The sequence below is a fragment of the Octopus sinensis genome, linkage group LG8 (genome assembly GCF_006345805.1).
Source record: "Octopus sinensis linkage group LG8, ASM634580v1, whole genome shotgun sequence".
NCBI lineage: Eukaryota > Metazoa > Mollusca > Cephalopoda > Octopoda > Octopodidae > Octopus > Octopus sinensis.
The window spans coordinates 25,482,871-25,503,610 of record NC_043004.1 but is presented as its reverse complement, the minus strand read 5'-3'; the positions used below and the strand labels follow the sequence as shown (position 1 = coordinate 25,503,610).

General features: G+C 35.9%; 1 protein-coding gene across 1 annotated transcript; it reads right to left on the bottom strand.

Annotated features, from left to right (window-relative positions):
- Nucleotides 1-14,794: 14,794 nt before the first annotated feature.
- LOC115215237 (zinc finger protein 2-like) lies at nucleotides 14,795-18,852 on the bottom strand. Its single transcript, XM_029784475.2, has one exon. The coding sequence runs from the start codon at nucleotides 18,684-18,686 to the stop codon at nucleotides 16,677-16,679; it is 2,010 nt and encodes a 669-aa protein (XP_029640335.1). The 5' UTR covers nucleotides 18,687-18,852; the 3' UTR covers nucleotides 14,795-16,676.
- Nucleotides 18,853-20,740: the final 1,888 nt, after the last annotated feature.

The following is a 20,740-nucleotide window of genomic DNA, read 5'->3' as shown; positions in this document are numbered from 1 at the left end:
GATTTGCAGATATTAGAAAGGGGCTTACCATATAGCTTACCCAATCAGAGTTTTTGTTGTTGTTTTTTTAATGGGACAGTCAAGTTGAATGATAAAATAATAGTCAGAAAGAAGAGATATTAGTGTTGGAAAACAACATGAACAGCTCCACCACCTAGCAAAACCAGAAAAAAACCATTTTCACAGCTCTTCATATGAGACTAGATTTCAAAGTACAGAATATCTTGGCAGAAAATATTATGCTGTAAATCAAAAGAAATTGAAGGCAAGTATATTTGAGGGGTCCTAAGAACATTAAAGAAGAATGTGTTAATTATAAGTTTAACCTGTTGAGAAAAATACATGGGTAGCATTACCAGAAGTTGAGAGAAACTTTTTGTATTGGACAATGAGAAGTCTAAAAACTATGAATATCTGAAAAAAAATTACTTTTCACTTTTAGAAGTGTGGATATAATGTAAATATTAAAGTGTATTTCCTCCACTAGTTCTTTGCCAATTTAGAGGCTGTTGGTGAAGAGTAAGAAGAGTGTTTGCTCCAAGATAGCAGTGAAATAGAAATAGGACAGCAGACTAATTTTGGTGCTTTATAAGAGAACAAAACAGAAACGATCATTTTGTAGAATGAAGGAAGAGAAAACTGCATCCTTAAACAGTACCACTTGCTGAACCAAACTTGCTTTTATGTTTATTCTAAAATTTTCCAATGTTGGAAACAAGCAGAATTTATTGGTGGGGGCGGTACATCATCCCTCAATACAGCACTGTGCTATTTACTGTTACATGTATCATTTCAAATATATTTGCTGTATTTTACCGTTTCTTCATGCTTGGCAAGTGTAAGAACAACTATATTTGTGTAATAAAATGTGTCAAGTTTTAATATTTTCAAAACATATATATATAACCTATATAGTAGATATATAAACAGGGCTAATTTTAACTAATTTCTCCAGAGATTTAAAAAATGAACAACTTTAATCAATTTTTAAATATTGGGTTTTCATCAGAAGTGTCTACATCAGTTTGGTCAATCCCAGAGGAACAAGCAGCCAGTATTTATATACTCAACAATTACAATGGCCACAGAAAACTAGAGGTGCTAATTTGCATACTATAAGTGTTAACACCTTTATTTAATATCAGGGGCCTGCCAATGGGAATCTCAGTCCACACAGTATCAAAGCATGATATATTTAACCTATATAGTAGATATATAAACAGTTAAGTTTAGCTATCTCTACAGAGATGGAAAGAAATGATGAACAACCTTAACTGTGAGTAAATACAAACCTTAAGGTATCTTAAAAGGGTTAGATTCACCAAAGAAACAATTAAAATGACTATCCTGTTATTACATACAAGTGTAGATATGAATTATTGTACCATATAAGCTATAATGTGTGGAATACATAGACATGATAATACTAAAATTTCTAAATATATTTCTGAAAAAACCTGTTGGTTTTTTTTCAGAGCAGGTTTAAGTCTGTGTCAAAACATAAGGAAAACCGTTTTGAAAAAAGAAGTATACTTTTTTTAAAGCAAGTTAGTGCCAATGTAGCAAATTCAAGAGGTATTCATTGGAATGGTACTTGTTTCCACAAGTTTGTAGCAAACATGAGATTCAAAAATATCTAAGATACATATTGATCAGGGATGAAGCAGACATGTCATTGGTCCAGGATTTAACAGATATCCTGTTGATAAAAGATGCACCAGACTTGCTATTGGTCAAGGATGTGGAAAACAGGTCATTCATCAAGGATGTAATGGACAAGCCATTGGTCAAGTATGTAGCAGGCATGCTACTGGATACGGATGTAACATTCCTTGGCCAATTATATAGTAAGGAATCCACTGGTTAAGAAATGACAGACATGTCATTAGTCAAGCATGTAGCAAGACATCCACTGATCAAGGAACTGGCAGATGTCATTGTTCTAAGCTGTAAGACATCACAATATCCAAGGATATAACATGAGCCAAATGTGTAGTTGGTGTGCCATTCGATATGGCACATGATTTTTGACAATACACAATATAAAATCCATAAGTGGAGAAAATCTACAATATTTGTCAGAATGATATATATATATACATATGTACAGGTGTAGCAACTCATGATGATCTGAACTTAAACTCTAAGTTTGTCTTTGATGACTTGAAGGAAGTTAGTGTGGCGGTAGCTAAATAGTTGAATGGTCTCTCTTGCAAGAAAGATTGCAGAGTAACCTCCCTTTACTAAGTTTTTTGAAACATCTGTGTCATGAGACGTGCTTCTTAATTATTCAACAAGCCTAGCATTTCTCTTGGAAGTTTCTAGAATGTCTAGCATTCCGTTATTAAAACCAGCTTGCTAACCCTGCTCTTCATTTCTTTGTTGATTAGACTTAGAACCATCCATGTTATTGCTTTGTCCGTCTATTTCTCTACGCCTCATGATTGAAAACCACCACTTAGCTGTTATTTCTATATTTCCTATCCCTGAACTTTCTTGCATAGATTACTTCATTCAACTAGATTCTACATTTTGATTATGCTTCATCATCAGCCAATAAATAAAATATATTTTTATGTAGTAAACATATAGTTCTTAAATTTATTCTTCTTCTCTGTAAGAACTCTTGTAATAATACACACGCAACCATATCAACACCTGGTACTGAATGTATATTCCCACCATATAAATTGGTGACCAACCGACGTGGATTCCGAATTCTACCCTGGAGAATAATCACCACACTGGTATAACCATTAGCTCAGGAAAGTATTTGCTTAATTTAACAAGATATTAAATTTTTAATATGTTTTAAAGGAGAGTGTTTCTTCATTTTTGTTTGAAAATTTTTGATGTTTGTACATTATCTAATTAAAGGTTGCTCCTGGTTAAACTAGCAATATTTCTTTGTGTGTAATTTAAATGGCTTTGTGGAAGCTATAATGGTTTTCTTTTTTAAAACACTGTGCATGACAATAAAATTGTTTAGTTGAAAGAAAATGGGACAAGTTTATATTTGGTATAATTGAAGTACTTCTTCAGCTTTCTCATTCTTCAAAAACATCCAACAAATATGAAAGGATATTGGAATCAACATAATTTGGCTGACACAGATGTTTTTACTGATACATTTGTGGAAAGTAGCAACATGAAGTATATGAGAAAAAAAAAGACAAAGAGGAAACATTAACTGTCTCATAGTAAATTCAGATAAGTTTGTAGTTGAAATCTTCAATAATGAAAGAACCTTGAAAGCCACATTTTGATAACAATATGTTAAAATTAGAATTTTAAAGTATTTTCTAGACAGTGTAGGCTTCAAGAATTGCTTTTAATTAATAAGCAGTTTTTTTTAAATTATAGTATAAGATAGTCATAGACATGTAGTTATGTAATCATAACAGCAGCATATAATCATATAAAAGTTGAACCATAGTGATCTGGACATTCGATGTGATGTAGAGGACTACATCCTTAGTTGACCTAAGTGTGCAGAATCTTTTTTTAAAATCTCAGAAAAGAAAATTTATTTACAAAATCCCAAAAGCTAGAACTACAGGATACATGTTAATGATATTCAGTTATTGAGATGAACTGACTCCTTTTCAGAATGGACAATGGTTATGTGCATTCCTGATAGGAATATTTTTTGAATTCAAACAGATTTAACATGGGATTTTTCTCTTTAAAATATTGTACCAAGGATTTTGGGTACCTGATAATGACTAAGAATTTCAAAAAGACAATCTATGTTCTTGATAAAAGAAAACTGTTGGCATTTCTTATTAAGAGAGAACTAAATCACCCACATTGGTGCCAGTGGAATTGCAGACATTTGGTACAAACAAAATTAGGATGTGTTGTCTATTCTTTGGGAAGCATCTGAATCATTTTTATCTTGACAGCTTCCTAGTTATTGCTGTATTCCTCATAATAATGAGATGTTATATTCTATGAATGAACGAGAGGCTTTCTAACATCCACTGGTGCATGACAGACCATTTTCAGGTATAATCATAAAACCATATCTAGTATGGAATAGTGAGAATTATATTGAATATTTTCCTACCAGGGCCAACTGAGCTTTTCATTGTACTGGGGTTAAAGTATCAGTAATATACTGTGGTTAATACACAATTCATAAACTATTTGCTGTCTCTTTTACTGAAAATATAACTCATATACCTAATTTTTAAATGACAGAACTGACTTTAAATAATGAAATTTGTTGGTTTAGTCACATTGACACTCTTATACATGGTATGTTAGACTGAACTCACCGCAGTATATCACCAGTACTTTTATTTTTACTATAGATTTCACACAGAAAGATAAAGTTAACATAGCACGAGTTCAACTCAGAAAAGGGATTTTCCATACTTCATAAAGTAGAATATCAAAGTTAGTTTAACATTGTCTCCACCAACTCCTCTTCCAAACAAGGCACTTTAATGAAATGTCTAACCTGCAGTTATAGTTGAAAAGCAATTCCTGAAATCCCACTGCAATTCTAAAATATTCATATGGTTAAATAATTCCACATTCTTTGTTTACAGCTGTATATGTTAAAATGTGCAATGTCTTCAATGTTTGTCAGTGGATGAAGAATGTTTTGAAAATTACCTTTTGTACAATAACAGCAATCTTTAAAATAGCAGACTAGAAGGCAACAATTCATTTTTTGTAGTTTTATACAAGTTGCAATGTCTTATAAAAGTTTTATGAAAATTGCAATGCAGTTTCTGTACTGCATTACAGAAGTTGTTTGTTCTAGATATCATATATGCATCACCTTAAAGTTGTGGGCTCAATTCTGGATTGGTCAGCACATTGTGTCATTAAATACTACCTTATATATCCAGCTGATGTGTTTTCATGTTGTTTGTTCTATATAACTTGTATACACTGCCTTATGTATACAGCTTATGTGTTGTTATTTGACTTGTGTTACCACATCCACCATGCTGCATGCCATTGTTTCACCATTACCCAAGCAAGGGATTTTTTTATCACTCAATGTTGAGTAAAGGAACCAGATATAGTCAACTGGTTCAGTAAGAGAACTACTGCTCACATCTGCAGTGATGACAAATGCAGATGTACATTCCCAGCTCTCAATAATATGACTAAATCTACCGCAATGTTTAAACTGCATTCATCATGCTGGTAAACAATGAGTGCTCTCCAGAGTGATGGGTCTGCCTCTGGATCTTGAAAAACATGCTACAAATCCAAAGCATCTACTCTTGAAATGCTACAAGTCAACCTTCAATATTCATACTCTGGGCATAATATATCAATTACTGGAACTCATAGCATTAACTAGGCATAATATATCAATTACTGGAACTCATCAAGCTGAGGTCATCTCCACTTTCATGAAGAATTAGACCTGAAGTATCATGCAGTGGAAATAGGATTGGCATTGGTTACTGCATCTTCTTGAAAGAACTCAGTAAACCATATGATAGGAAGTGTAGGAATGCTACTCAGTCCCCATGCACTTTCAGCAGTGATCAATATTGTAAAAAGATCTCCCCACCAGATCATGATTGCTACCTTCAAGGGGCACCTGCAAACCACCATGATTTCATGCTACAGCCTAATGAACATAGATGAATAAGATATGATAAACTATTACCTCTAGTTCATGCTATAACAAAACACAATGCCCAGAGTTTTGGTGGCAATATGAATGCATAATTAGGAGTCAGCGAATATAAATATTTCTTTCCTAAGGCTCAAATCATCTACATCATTATCAATGCCTAGACTTGTGCCTTGGAGAGGAACTTTCTAGGTGCAAGCCCATGGTCATTCATGACCGAGGATGGTCTTTACACTTTGAAGCATTCAACTCTTTCAAGGGCATATCTTCAGATCATCATATCATATTGAGTTGATTCCAACTGCATATGCATGCACATAGAAAAAAGTACTTGAAGAAACCTCCATATAACTGAGAACAACCAACAGGTTGGTTGAGTTTCTTGAAAGCTTGGGGCTCCTTGTTGATGTTCAGTATGGCTTTCATGGCTCTTGTTCTACTACTGTTTTTCTGACTGTTATTACAAACTGCATCTACTGATTTATGGATTTATGCTGTAGTTCTTGATATATCAAAAACCTTTGATTGATAGGGTTTGACATGCTGGTTAACTCCAAAAGTTCTCTCATGTTGAAAGATCTTTGACTTTATCAGGTCATTCCCTTGTTGTGTACTTGTCACTCTGAACATTCTAGCAATGCTAGTATTCCTCAAGGCTCTGTTCTTTCTTTACATCAATGTTTATGCTGAAGATACTACTCTTTATTCTGGTTTTATTGGCAATCCCTCTCTCTTGAAACAACTGGAATTTGTTGCTAATCTTGAGGTGGATCAACAGGCTAAGAAGTGGGAGCGAGAAATGGTGAGTAACTTTCAACCTTGGTAAGAGCAAACTCATGTCTTTCAGTAGGAAGCAGAATCCCTATCTTCCTCTCATTTACATGAATTATAGTTCTGAGGTATCACTTGAGATGGGCAGACCATTTAAGGAAAAGGTCTTCTTTGGAATTGCTTGTCTTATTTTCTCACCTGATCTTTCTTGGGGCTCTTACAGCCAATTGGTAGATCTACTTCCCACAAGGAAGGTCATTGTTTAAGTCAAAGGATTCCCTCACAACCAAGGTCATTTTGTATTTTTACATATCCATAATTTGTCCTTGTATGGAATATTTGTTGCTATATTTGGGGAGATGTGCCATCTTGTCTCTTGGATTTCTGCAAATGAGTTCAGCAATGAAACTAATTTGATTGGTCCTTCTTGTTTCAACTCTGCAACTCTTATCACATCAACATGACATCTCCAGTCTTATTATTTTCTATTTTTATTGCCACAGGAAGTGCTCTGATGAGCTTTTTTAGTTCCAGATCACTTTGTGTCATCTTGCCTGTCTCAAAATTCAATGTCTTTATTCAGATATTGTTGTGCTTTCATGAATAAGGAAGCATTTCTACAGTTGTAGTTTTTTTTCCCTTGGACTACCAGATTTGGAACTCCCTATGTCATTGTTTTCCTCCTAGTTGTGACCTGAACTTTTTCAAATCTAAAGTAAATTAATTCCTTTCGTTTTAATTTCTCTTTCTTCTTAGTCCCTTACACTAAGTGGCTTCACACTTTGCCTGGGACTTCCATGTAAAAAAAAAACCCCAAAAAACTCTCCAACAACTTAGACATCAGGGATCAATTTGTGATAACACTTTGAAATTGTTTCAAATTGCTTCAAGACAAAGACAGTCATTCCAGCCTAAATAGTATTTAGTTTTGAAACATGAAATTCATCAAAATATATTTCAACAATGCAGAAATTTTATTCATCAAAGTAAGTACCATTACAATCAACAGATTTTTGCCAACAAGTTACAAGTTTGTTTATTCTGGTAACATAAAATCCTGGAGTTCTGGAGCTGATGAATTCTTTGAACAGACTTCCAGTAGGAAACCATCAAGGTGCTTGAAAAAATGGTAGTCAGCTGGAGAAAGGTCTGGTGAATAAGCTGGGTGGGGAAGAACTTTGTAGCCAAGTTCTCTCAACTTCTGAAGCGTCATTAGTGAAATGTGTGATTGAGCATTGTCATGAAGAATCATAGACCATCTTCTGTTGACCAGTCTGGGATGGAGGATTAGCAGATTTTTGTTCATTTTGGCAATATGTTTCTGCAGTAATGGTTTTTCCAGGTTTTAAGAAGTTATAATGGATGAGTCCAGCAGTACACCACCAGTCACCATAACCTTCTTTTTGGAGAGTTCAGGTTTAGGGAAGGTTTTTGATGCTTCATTTTGGTCCAACTACTGCAAAGAACATTTTCTCTTATTGTACAGAATCCACATTTCATCACATATTACCATACGGTTGAGAAATAGATTAGTTTGGTTATGGAGAAGAATCAACAAACAAATTTCATATCTGTGCATTTTCTGATTTTCATTCAAATCATGTGGTACCCATTTGTCAAGACTTTTTGATTTTCTGATCACATGCAAATGGTTGATGGCATTTTTCTGGCTAACTTGAAGTTCTTTTGCTAGTTCTCAAGTAGTTTTATGTGGATCCTTATCATCATCATCATCATTTAACATCCGCTTTCCATGGGTTGGATGGTTTGACTGAGGGCTGGTGAGCCAGATGGCTGCACCAGGTTCTAATCTGATCTAGCAGGGTTTCTACAGCTGGATGCCCTTCCTAACACCAACCACTCCAAGAGTGTAGTGGGTGCTTTTACATGCCACCAGCACGAGGGCCAGTCAGGCGGTACTGGCAACAGCCATGCTCAAAAGGTGTTTTTTATGTGCCACCTGCACAAGAGCCAGTCCAGTGGCACTGGCAACAACCTCGCTCACATGTTGTCTTTCACGTGCCAGTAAGGTGACACTGGTAATGCTCATGCTCAAATGGTGCTTTTTATGTGCTACCGGCACAGGAGCCAGTCAGTAGCCCTGGCAATGATCATGCTTGGATGGTACTCTTAGCATTCCACTAGCATGGATGCCAGTCAAGCTGTCATCGAATTTGATTTCAATTTCACTTGCCTCAACAGGTCTTTGCAAGCAGAGTTTAGTGTCCAATGATGGAAAGGTACGCATAAGTGGGCTGGTTACACCACTGGCATATGCCACAGGTTATGGTCTCACTTGGCTTGCTGGGCCTTCTCAAGCACTGCATATTTCCAAAGGTCTCAGTCACTAGTCATTGCCTCGGTGAGGCCTAATGTTCTAAGGTTGTGCTTCCTCAACTGCTAGGATGTGACACTTTTTCACACAGCTATCCTCATCCATTCTCACCACATTACCATACCAGTGCAGTCGTCTCTCTTGCACACCACATCTGATGCTTCTTAGGTCCAACTTTTCTCTCAAGGTACTAACACTCTGATGAGTATGCACACTGACATTACACATCCAGCAGAGCATACTGGCCTCATTCCTTGCAAGCTTACACATGTCCTCAGCAGTCATGGCCCATGTTTCACTGCCATGTAGCATGGCTTTTTGTACACATGTGTCATAAATTCTACCTTTTACTCTGAGTGAGAGGCCCTTTGTCACCAGTAGAGGTAAGAGCTCTCTGAACTTTGCCCAAGTTATTCTTATTCTAGCAGCTACACTTTCAGAGCACCCACTCCCGCTACTGACTTGGTCACCTAGGTAATGGAAGCTATCAACTACTTCTGGTTTTTCTCCCTGGAATGTGGCAGAAGTTGTTCTCTGTACATTTTCAGTGTTTATTGCTCCTGAGCATCTGCCACATACCAAAACTATCTTCCCAGTTAGCCTTCCTTTGATATTGCTGCACTTCTTATGTGTCCATAGCTTAGACTGGGTACAACTTATGGAGTTCCTATCTACACCTTTTCTACAGATCAAGCAGGGCCATCTACCTGAAGGGATTTGTGGTTTGTCTGCCTACTTATTAGAAATTTGATTTTAGTTAGGTTGACTCTAAGGCCCTTTGATTCTAATCCTTGCTTCCACATGTAAAACTTATCTAGTTCTGATAGTGACTCAGCAATTAGAGCAAGGTCATCAGCATAGAGGAGCTCTGAGGGGCATCCTGTCTTGAATTCCTCTGTTATTACCTGGAGGACTATGATAAATAGGAGTGGGGTGAGGACTAAACATTGGTGTACCCCTACCTCTAACCTGAATTCTTTAGTGTACTTGCTGCCAACCCTCACCATACTGACAGCATCCCTGTACATGGTTTGCACAGCTCTCGCTAACCATTCATCAATCCCTAGTTTCTTCATTGACCACCAGATAAGGGATTGGGGGACCCTGTCAAAGGCTTTCTCCATGTCAATGAAAGCCAGGTACAGAGGTTTATCTTTGGCTAGGTATTTCTCCTGCAGCTGTCTTACCAGAAACATAGCATGAGTGATGCTTTTCCCTGGCACAAATCCAAACTGCATCTCATCTAAATTGACTCTCTCCCTAATTAGCTGGGCTATGACCCTCTCCGTGACCTTCCTTACCTGATCCAACAACTTGATACCTTTGTAATTATTTGTCTCTAAAGTGTCATCTTTATCTTTGTAACAGTTGACTATTATGCTGCTACACCAATCATTGGGTATGACTCCTTCAAGTATCACCTGGTTAACTATACGGGTAACTAGGCTATAGCTGACACCACCAGATATTTTGAGCATCTCTGCGGTGATTCCTGATGGGCTGGGGGCTTTCCCTGTCTTCATACCCTTAATTGCTTTATCTACCAAGGTACTGTCAATTCAGATAATTGGTCCCTCTGTTGGGTCAACATTTGGCAGACTCTCTTTCTCCCAGTCATTCTCTTTGTTGAGCAACCTTTCATAGTGGCATCTCCAAACCTGTCTCTTTGCAGCCTCATTTAGTGCAAGTGAACCATAATCCATGCAGACATATTCCTCTCCCACGACATCACAATTCTCTCTCACATACTGTCTTGCAACACGAAATACCTCAAGTCTTTGGTTCCCATGGTGCAGAACATTGGCAAATTTTTTCTTATCTGCTTCCCCTCTGGCTAAATAAACCTGTCTCCTAGCTTCCCTTCTGGCAGTCTGATACAATTCCCTGCTACCACCGTCCTTCCAAGCCTGTTTCTTTCCTCTAATAGCCCTGTCAACAACATTGTTCCACCACCACGTTACCTTGGGTCAAGAGGGGACTTGGCACCATCCACAGATCTGATCAGTGGCCCTCAGCAGGTTTTCCCATAGAAGCCTCCAGTTGTCTTCCACAGATCTGGTCAGTAGCTCTCAGCAGGTTGTCCTGTAGAATCCTCCAGTTGTCTTCCACATCATGTGATGCTATACCCCTTTCTATTCTGTCAAAAGTCTTTCATTCCATCAGGTAGCCCCAGCTTAGGGGCACTTCTCAATGGTCTTTAATTGACCATCATCGATGACAGATAAGCATCCACTATGCTTACAATCTTCAAGGCTCAGGTCTGCACTACAAAATTGTTTAAACCATTTTCAAGCAGACCACTCACTGGCCATTTCCTTACCAAACGTTTCATTGATATTGTGAGCAGTTTCAGTTGCTTTATGTCCTTTTTTAAAGACGAATAGCAAAGACAGTTCCATTTCAGATGACTGTAACAATGGTGAAAAAAATATCAATTTTAATTTACTGATGCATTTTGGCAAGTCTATGTCTGTATTATCAGACAATTGCAAAAAAATGTTAAAAAATTTCAAATCTCTGCAAAAATTTGGTACAAATTCTTATAAACTAGATCTTTCATATATTCTTTTTAGATGCTATGCCATACAAAATCATTAGAGGAAATAATTTTGTTGTTTAGCATAATCCCCTCACAGTGTAATAGTTCAGGTGAATTTGCAAGTGTCAGTGTAACTATTTTTATTAATGGGTAGTCTTCATAAAGCATCATTATCATATATACATATCACCGTGACTGACCAGGCTATCTGATGTTGCTACACAACGCTGGTCACAATGCGCTTTGCATTGTTTTAGCCTTCAAATGACGCCACCCCGCTGGCTAAGCGAGCAGGCCAACAGAAGAAAGAATGAGAGAAAGTTGTGGCAAAAGAGTACAGCAGGGATCGCCACCACCCCCTACCGGAGCCTCATGGAGCTTTAGGTGCTTTTGCTCAATAAACACTCACAACACCCGGTCTGGGAATCGAAACCACGATCCTACGACCGTGAGTCCGCTGCCCTAACCACTGGGCCATTGCGCCTCCACATATATATAAATGGAATAAACAACTTGGTGACATATCAGCAATGTATAGAGGGTAGTGTATATATGATGTCTAGAACAAACATGATAATACATTATCATTTTGGGTCGCCCAGACAAAAGCCACTCTTTTCCTGCAAGCATTCCTGCTTCCATATTTTTTAGTGTTCTATTTGTAACTCAGCATCTCTCATGAGAGTTGATTAATTTACATCATTCTGGGTCTTCCAACATAAGAATGTCCATGACTTGAGATCCACAAATTCATCTTTGCTTCAGTAGCAGTGACCAGCACTTCTTGTCCTCCAGTCTCAAATGACTGATGTTGGTGATATTTTCATAAAGCTCTTCTTTTGTTGGATGTTGTTTCCGTAATTTGTTGACAAAAGCACACATTATACATGTGTAGCTCCTATCAAACTTGCTTTTTTGTAGGAGTCCATACTGATGAACTGATTCTATGATTATTCTGAATAATTCCCTTTTCATCCATGCTTTTGCTATGTGGATTTGGTATATCTTTTTTTCGGATGTGATATCACTTCCAAGATAAGAAAATAGTCTTAACCCTTTGAGTCTTTCCTAGTAGCTAATCTGTTGCATTGAGACAATCTTCTTTGTCTAGCATTGAGTTTTGCCATTAATATTACATTCTGTGGTGACCATAGTTAGGAGTAATAATCCAAACAGTTTAGGACAAACATCTTCCAGATAACCATCATGGTTTCCTGCACTTCTGTTCTGAAAGTTCTAGAAATCCAGCCAGCCAGCTGTCCACATTTCATTGCCAACCTAGTAATATGTGCATGAAAAGATACATCACTACTCATGTCAATGTTCAGATCACACACTGAATATGATTTTGGTCCAGTGTATTTTGTCTGTGTTGCATTTAGCTTTGTCTGTTGATAACGCAATGCTTGGAACTTTTCAGCATTAGGTTTCATGTTATTACTTTCAGCCCATTTGTATATTGCATCCAAATCTCGTTGTAAGTGTGAGACATCTCCAGGGCTGTATTACCTGTGAGACTTTTGTATCATCTGCATAGCTTATCACAGTGGCTGTCTGTGTGCAAAGAGATTGATCCAGTTGAAATTGAAAGTACCTTATATATAAAGACACACACACACATATAAATATATATACTCACATACAATATATAAACATAGATATGGACAGCTGTGTGAAGAAGTGCCGATCTCTAACAGTGGAGAGAAGCTGTGGAAGAGGGAGACCCAGGAAGACATGAGATGAAGTGGTGAAGCATGATCTTCGAACATTGGGCCTCATGGATGCAATGACTAGTGACTGTGATATTTGGCAATATGTCATGCTTGAGAAGACCCATCAAACCAAATGAAATCATAGTTGTGGCTGTTGTTGGTGTCATGTAACTGATACCTGTGCCGGAGGCATGTAAAAAGCACCTTTTGAGTGTTGGGTCTCACAGAGGCAATGTGGCCGATGCCAGTGTCACATAGCTAGCACCCCTGCTGGTAGCACATAAAAAGCACCTTTCGAGCATTGGGCCTCATGGAGACAATTGCAAATGACTGAGACTTTTGGCAATATGCTTTGCTTGAGAAGAAGACCCTTCAACAAGTGAAATCATAGTCATGGAAGATACTGGTGTCATGCAAAAGCACCCATTACATTCTCAGAGTGGTTGACATTAGAAAGGGTATCAAGCTGTAGAAACCATGCCAAATCAGACTGGAGTTTAGTGCAGCCCCTCAGCTTACCAACCCTGCTCAAACAGTCCAACCCATGCTAGCATGGACAATGGACATTAAATGATGATGATGATGATATATACTCACATATATATATAAATGTGAATGTATGTGGTTATGTATGAGTGTTTAACGTAAAAAGGCTCTGAAACAGTGAATCCTTGAGAAAAACAAATTTGATTTTTGAATTCTGCATCCCACAGACAATGTTGTTCATAAATAACAAAAAAATTTTCTATGAGAAATAACTCTAGAACCCCAACTCTCCCACTCTCTATCACCATCAAACTATCTCTCTATATTTACTATACTCTTTGACACTCTGTGTATGTATTAACTCTCCCACAATGTTGTTCGTAAATAATAATAAAAAAAAAACAATTTTCTATGAGAAATAACTCAACTTTGGAACCACAACTCTCCCACTCTCGGATCTTTTCGGTTTGAACGGCAGTTTTTAACATAATTTCTAGGTAACTAAAAAATTTTAAACTTCGTATACTGGTAGAATGTGTTTATAAAACATCTTTTTCTCTTGGCTTTATTGAGAAAATTCTATAGTTTGTAAGATATTTGATGTTTTTTTCTTCAATTTCTGCAATGACATCCATTGGGGTAAAAAACATTGTGCTGTATGAATATGTCCCTCGTTTAAGAAACAGATTGGGTTTATTTACATTTGTGAAGAAAAAAAGATACCCTTCCCCCACCCTTAACCCTAAAAGAGATAGAAATGCAATAGATCGATACTAGGGGCATAATTATGGGTGACAATTTCATATGACACCGCTAGAAAAAACTGCTGCTCAAACCGAAAAGATCCCCACTCTCTATCACCATCAAGCCATCTCTTTATATTTAGTACACTCTTTGACACTCACTCTCTTTGTGTATGTATTAACTCTCAAGCATAACTTTCATTTTCTTTAAAACATCTTCTAATGTTTACTTCCATTTTATCACAGCTATCACATACAAAAATCCTATTTTCTGATTGGGTAAAAATGATCAAACTTTAACCTCTGTAACATTAAAAAAAAAAATTTTTTCTGGAATAAATGAATTAAAAACACGCATCCATCCTGAAAAAGTATATTAATATACCAAATTTCAAAACTTACACTTAATTTTAAAATTTTGAAATCTGTGACAAAGACAGTAAAGATCTCATTCTCTCTCTCTCACATTTGTCTATTTCTTTCACTCTCCCACTCTTCAAAATTATATCACTCACACTGTGTGTGTTTGTCAATGTATGTATGCATGTGTGTAAAGAATTTCAGTAAGGTGACAGAGTGAGTTAAAAAAATACAAACATATGTAAAAGATAATTTATTTTAATAGTATACTTTTCTGTAAGTTTTTTCTTACACACATACACATAGACTCACTTGATGCAGGGTGAGGCTAAGGTTTTAAATAATTTTTTTTGTGGCTGTTGCTTATATCCCAGCAATAGACCACCACATCATCATTCCAGTAAATGTGTTCATAAGGAGAAAAATATTGGAAAACATAAATACATGGGTGTTTTTTATAACCATTTCATGGTACATCATAATGAAGTATCAGAAGTACTTGGTGTTGCTTACAATCAGTTTCATTGACGCAGAACAAGTCTCATATCATACAGTGTAGTGACTAAATTGGTTGTACTTGAGATACTGTGTATGATAATAAAACAGTTACAGCAGCTCCTTACCAAACTACAACTGAGATTAACCTTATTTTAAATACTCTGTGATATTATAATGGGTACAGCAGCTACTTGTAGCTTCTCACAAAACTACAACAGAAACGAAACCTCTCATCTACAAAGGTTTAAAGTTGACAGTCTCTCTCAAACCTAGTATTTACCTGTCATATTGCAGTCTTAGCAATATTTACTTACAATAATTGGCATTGGTGCTGGTAGAGTTGAACTTAATAGCTGTAGCAAATAAACAAATATTGTGTTGCTATGCAACCAGCATCCACAAATGAAGGTTATTATAAATCAGCAAATACTGAAAATATCAAAACATCCATCTATCTGCAGAATTCTCCTGAATCAATATGGCCATTATCACTAAAACCAAGCTACTAAAATGTTCTGACATCCAGTGTTTCAAGATATAAGAGCCACTTCCCTTAAGTTTGTAGTTATGAATGGAGACAATATTATGAAGCAATATTTTGAAGGCCGATCTCAAGTACTAAGCTTTACAAAGGAGATGACTAACAACTGAGATAATTGACACAATGCTGTACCTAAGACCTGTCTTTCACAGTAGAATTGATACCAGTGATGGTGCCACATTAAAAGCACAAGGTAAACTCTATGGAGTGGTTGGCATCAGGAAAAGCATCCATGCCAGAACAGGCAATGGAGCCTGGAGCAGCTCCGGGCTTTACCAGCTACAGTTAAATCATCCAATCTATGCCAATATGGAAAATGGACGTTGAATGATGATAATGATTTTATTAGTGTTTTCACTGGTAATTAATGTTAAAAAAATATTCCCCTTTTCCAGAATACTCCATTCAACAAATGGATAAATCTCATAAATAGTTATGAGATTTTAATTTCCATAAGAAAACAAATCTTTTGTCACAAATTTCAGTGACAAGATTTTACACAAATCTCTCAGTAATTAGTTGGTTTTACTATTCAAGAGAATGTTGCCAACAAATTCTTCTCAATATTTTCCATCTCTATATGTATTTATGTTTAACAACATGTTCTTTGAATGAGAATCATTTTCCACAAATTTTACATCTGTAAAGTTTTCCTCCTTTATTTTCCCAGTCATGATTAATATGAAACTTTAATGATAAATAACAGTGAATAGATCTTCTTTCAGGGTGTATTTGTGGATATATTAGTCGATTACAAGACTAAAAATATTTCACAATGATAATTTTTGTCTCCAGTCTGTATTCAACTCTGGATTAAAAATGTAGACTTACTTATTCCTAAAGGACTCCTCACATATTCTAAACTAATATAGTTCTATGCCGAGTGTTTATTCATTTAGCAACTTTTTGAAGATCACAATTCATAAATATTTAAGTCAAAGGGTGTTTTTCAGAGCATACATGTGTACACAAAAACATTATAATTTGAAGACAATGATTTCTGACATAATTCACTGTGACCAATGTTTGCCAATGTGGGTATATTGATGGACTATAAATTTAGATTTACAAAGGAACGATTTCTCATGTTTCATACTTAAAAGATTTCCCTCTTGTGTGTATTTGTTGGTGCCTTTTTAAGAGAGTGTAAGTGATAAAGGATTTACCACAGATTTTGCAGTTGTATGGTTTCTCTCCGCTGTGGATTCGTTTGTGCCTGTTTAAATCACTATTATTAACAAAAGATTTCTCACACATTTCACAATGACAAGGTTTTTCTCCTGTGTGCCTACGTTTGTGGCTTAATAGATCAGAATTCCGAGAGAAGGATTTGCCACACATTTCACAAAGATAACACTTTTCTTCTGGGTGTATTTGCTCATGATATTTTAAATCCTCATTTTTAAGAAAAGATTGCCTGTAATTTTCACTGAGGTAAGGTTTCTCTTTACAGTTCTTTTGTTTGTGGAATACAAGTAAAGAATTCAAATGAAATGATTCCCCACATATTTCACAGCGGAAGAGTTGTTCGCCAGTGTGGATTCGTGCGTGGCTTTTTAAATCACTATTATTCACAAATGATTCATCACATATTTCACAGCAGTATGGTTGTTTTCCAGTGTGCCTACGTTTGTGGACTGTAAGCTTAAATTTTTCAATAAAAGATTTCCCACAAATATCACAATGGAATGGATTTTCTCCACTGTGGATTCGTTTGTGTCTTGTCAAGTTACTTTTATAGACAAAGCATTTACTACATATTTCACACTGATAAGGTTTTTCCCCACTGTGGATTCTTCTGTGAACTGCTAGACTAGAATTAACAGAAAATGATTTTTCGCATATTTCACAGTGATAGGGCTTTTCTCCACTGTGGATTCGTTCATGACTTTTTAAATCACTTTTATTCACGAAAGATTTTCCACATATTTCACAACTATATGGTTTTTCTCCTGTGTGTCTTCGTTTATGGATTGTAAGCTTGGAACTTTCAATGAAAGATTTCCCGCACATTTCACAACTAAATGGTTTTTCCCCAGTATGTCTACGTTTGTGTATAACAAGATTCAAATTATCACTGAAACACTTGCCACACATTTCACAACGAAATGGTTTCTCTCCACTGTGTGTCCTTTTGTGATTTATTAAACTACTGTTAGACACCAAAGATTTCCCACACACATCACACTGATAAGGTTTTTCTCCTGTATGACAACGAATATGAATGACAAGATGAGAATTTTGAGAGAATGATTTCTTACATATTTCACAGTGAAACGGTTTTTCTCCTGTATGTCTACGTTTGTGTATAACAAGATTTAAATTATCGGTGAAAGATTTCCCGCATATTTCACAACGATATGGCTTTATTCCAGCGTGTATCCTTTTGTGACTTGCCAAACTACTGTTAGAGACCGTTGATTTACCACAAATATCACAATGGAAGGGTTTTTCTCCAGTGTGGCTACGTATGTGGATAACAAGGTGAGAATTCTGAGAGAAAGATTTCCCACAGATTTCACAGTGAAACGGTTTTTCTCCTGTGTGACTACGTTTGTGGATAATAAGTTTCCAATTATCAATGAAAGATTTCGCACACAAATCGCACTGAAAAAGTTTTTCGCCAGTGTGTATTTTTTTGTGTCCTTTTAAATTACTATTATTGACAAAAGATTTCCCGCATATATCGCAACTATACGGTTTTTCTCCAGTGTGACTACGTATGTGGATAACAAGATTCGAATTATTAACGAAAGGTTTCCCACAGATTTCACAGTGAAACAGTTTTTCTCCAGTGTGTATTCTGGTGTGTTTGGTTAAATTTCTGTTAGATACAAAATATTTCCCGCATATTTCACAGTGGAATGGTTTTTCCTTATTATGTATTTTTTTGTGAGCGAACATTTCATGTTCTGAAGGGAATGTTTTCTTACAAACCTCACAGCGATATTTAGCAACGTTTCTGTTTACTGATGTTTGTTTAGTAAATGTTTCACTAGGTAAAAGTTTCTCACCACTGACTGTCTGTGTAATTGCGTCTACATTGTTAAAAACAGTTGTGTTAGAAGTGTCCAACTCATTAATGCCTTCCATTCTTGAAGAATTCTTAAAAACTGAGAAATGTCTGTTACTATGTTTTATGATTCAGATTTTGGCTTGGATATTATGGACCTCCGTTTACATGATATGATTAAAATAAATGACTATAAATAATTATAATAATACTAGTTTCAAATTTTGGCAACAAACACACGAAGTAAACGGTGTTACTGATAATTTTTAACTTCTTTTGAATCACACCGGTGACATACAGAAGAGTTCCTAACAATTTAACACATTCAGAAATGCTGTCCGTAATATCAATTTACAATTTAATCAAACGTTGGTCAAACAAAAACATCATCCGACAAAATAAACTGTTATGTTACTGAGGAAACGTCAGCGTGATCCTTCGATTGAGGAAACAGCGGTCAATATACAGTTTAAGATCCGATCACGACAAAAAAAAAGCCAGCATACTTAGGTGTAAAAAATGTGTAGAAAACGAATATAAAAAAAAGTTGCGCAAACGAACGGGGTGTGGGTGGGGAGAGGACTGTCGGAAAATTCCCAAGATCCGATTTTTCCTCATAACTTTTAAGGAAAATGAATATATATTGATGAAATTTTATAGAAATACCGTTCAAATGGCACAGATTACGATTATAAAGAAATTTCTGGGAAAAATGTTTCCCGAAAGGGTGGGGGAGAGGATTTCGGAAAATTCACACGATCCGATTTTTTCCTTCATAACTTTAAGGAAAGTGACTAGCTTTTGATGAAATTTTACAGAAACACCTTTCAAACGGCATAGATTGTAATTATAAAGAAATTTGTGGGGAAAATGTTTTCCTGGAAGTTATGAGGGGAAAAAAATTGGATCGTGGGAATTTTCAGAAACTTCTCTCCCCACCCACCCTCCGTTCGTTTGCACAATTTTTTGTTTATATATTTGTTGGATCTTTACCTTTTGACCTACAGATTTAAAAAATAATTTTTTGTTACTAAACACTTTCAAACTTTGGACATTAGTAGAATGTGTCATATAAAACATCTTTTACTCTTAGCATTTTTGAGAAAAACTTATATTTACAAAGTTATTTCACGTCAAAGTAGTCCTCAGCTGAATAAAATTACTGCCGTTGTTTGTCAACAACAACTATCGGCGGTGTATTTTTCGCTTGTCACTGTTATTTATGACATCGCTTGTGCGTTTGTACTGGTTTTAGATTTAAGGCTTTAGGGTTAGAGTTGTCATAAATAACAGTCACAAACGAAATATGCACCGCCGGAAGTTCTTGTTGACAAACAACAGCAATAATTTTATTCAGCTGAATACACGTCATTGATTGGTTGAAATTACCGAAATAGGACAACGTTAACGCGAAATAACTTCGTAAATATAAGTTTTTCTCAAAAATACTAAGAGTAAAAGATGTTATATATGACACATTCTACCACTGTCCGAAGTTTGAAAGTGTTTAGTTGCAAAAAATTATTTTTAAAATCTGTAGGTCAAAAGGTAAAGATCCAATTTCCTCACAAATTTCTTTATAGTCGTAATCTATGCCATTTGAAAGGTATTTGGCAAGACTTCCTTTTGTACCTCCCACCCCACTTTTTTCTGAGGGGAGGAAGTCTTTCTTTTCCGAAAGTCCTCTCCCTACTCCTCAGTGCAAATTTTTTCTTTCATATTCCTTTAATACACATTTCTTTTTACACCTATTGCACCTGTTCTTTTTTTTTTTTTGTGACCGAGAGTTAAAGTAAACATTAACTCAAATTTCTTTATAATCGTATTCTATGCTGTTTGAAAGGTATTTATATAAAATTTCAGTAAAAGATATCCATTTTCCTATAAGTTATGAGAGAAAAAAATTCCTCACCCCTTTGGAAAACATTTTCCCCACAAATTTCTTTATAATCGTAATCTATGCTGCTTGAAACGGATTTATATAAATTTCAATAAAAGATATCCATTTTCCTAAAAGTTATGAGGTGGGGGGGGGGCAGAAACAATCGACGGTGGGGAGTGGGGTTGAAAAAAAATCATATATTTTCAAATTTTTCTTTTATAGCATAAATGTGTTTATGGAAAGAAAAATACT

Coding starts and splice junctions, on each gene's coding strand:
- LOC115215237 (XM_029784475.2), bottom strand. CDS start 18,686: ATGGAAGGCATTAATGAGTTGGACACTTCTAACACAACTGTTTTTAAC.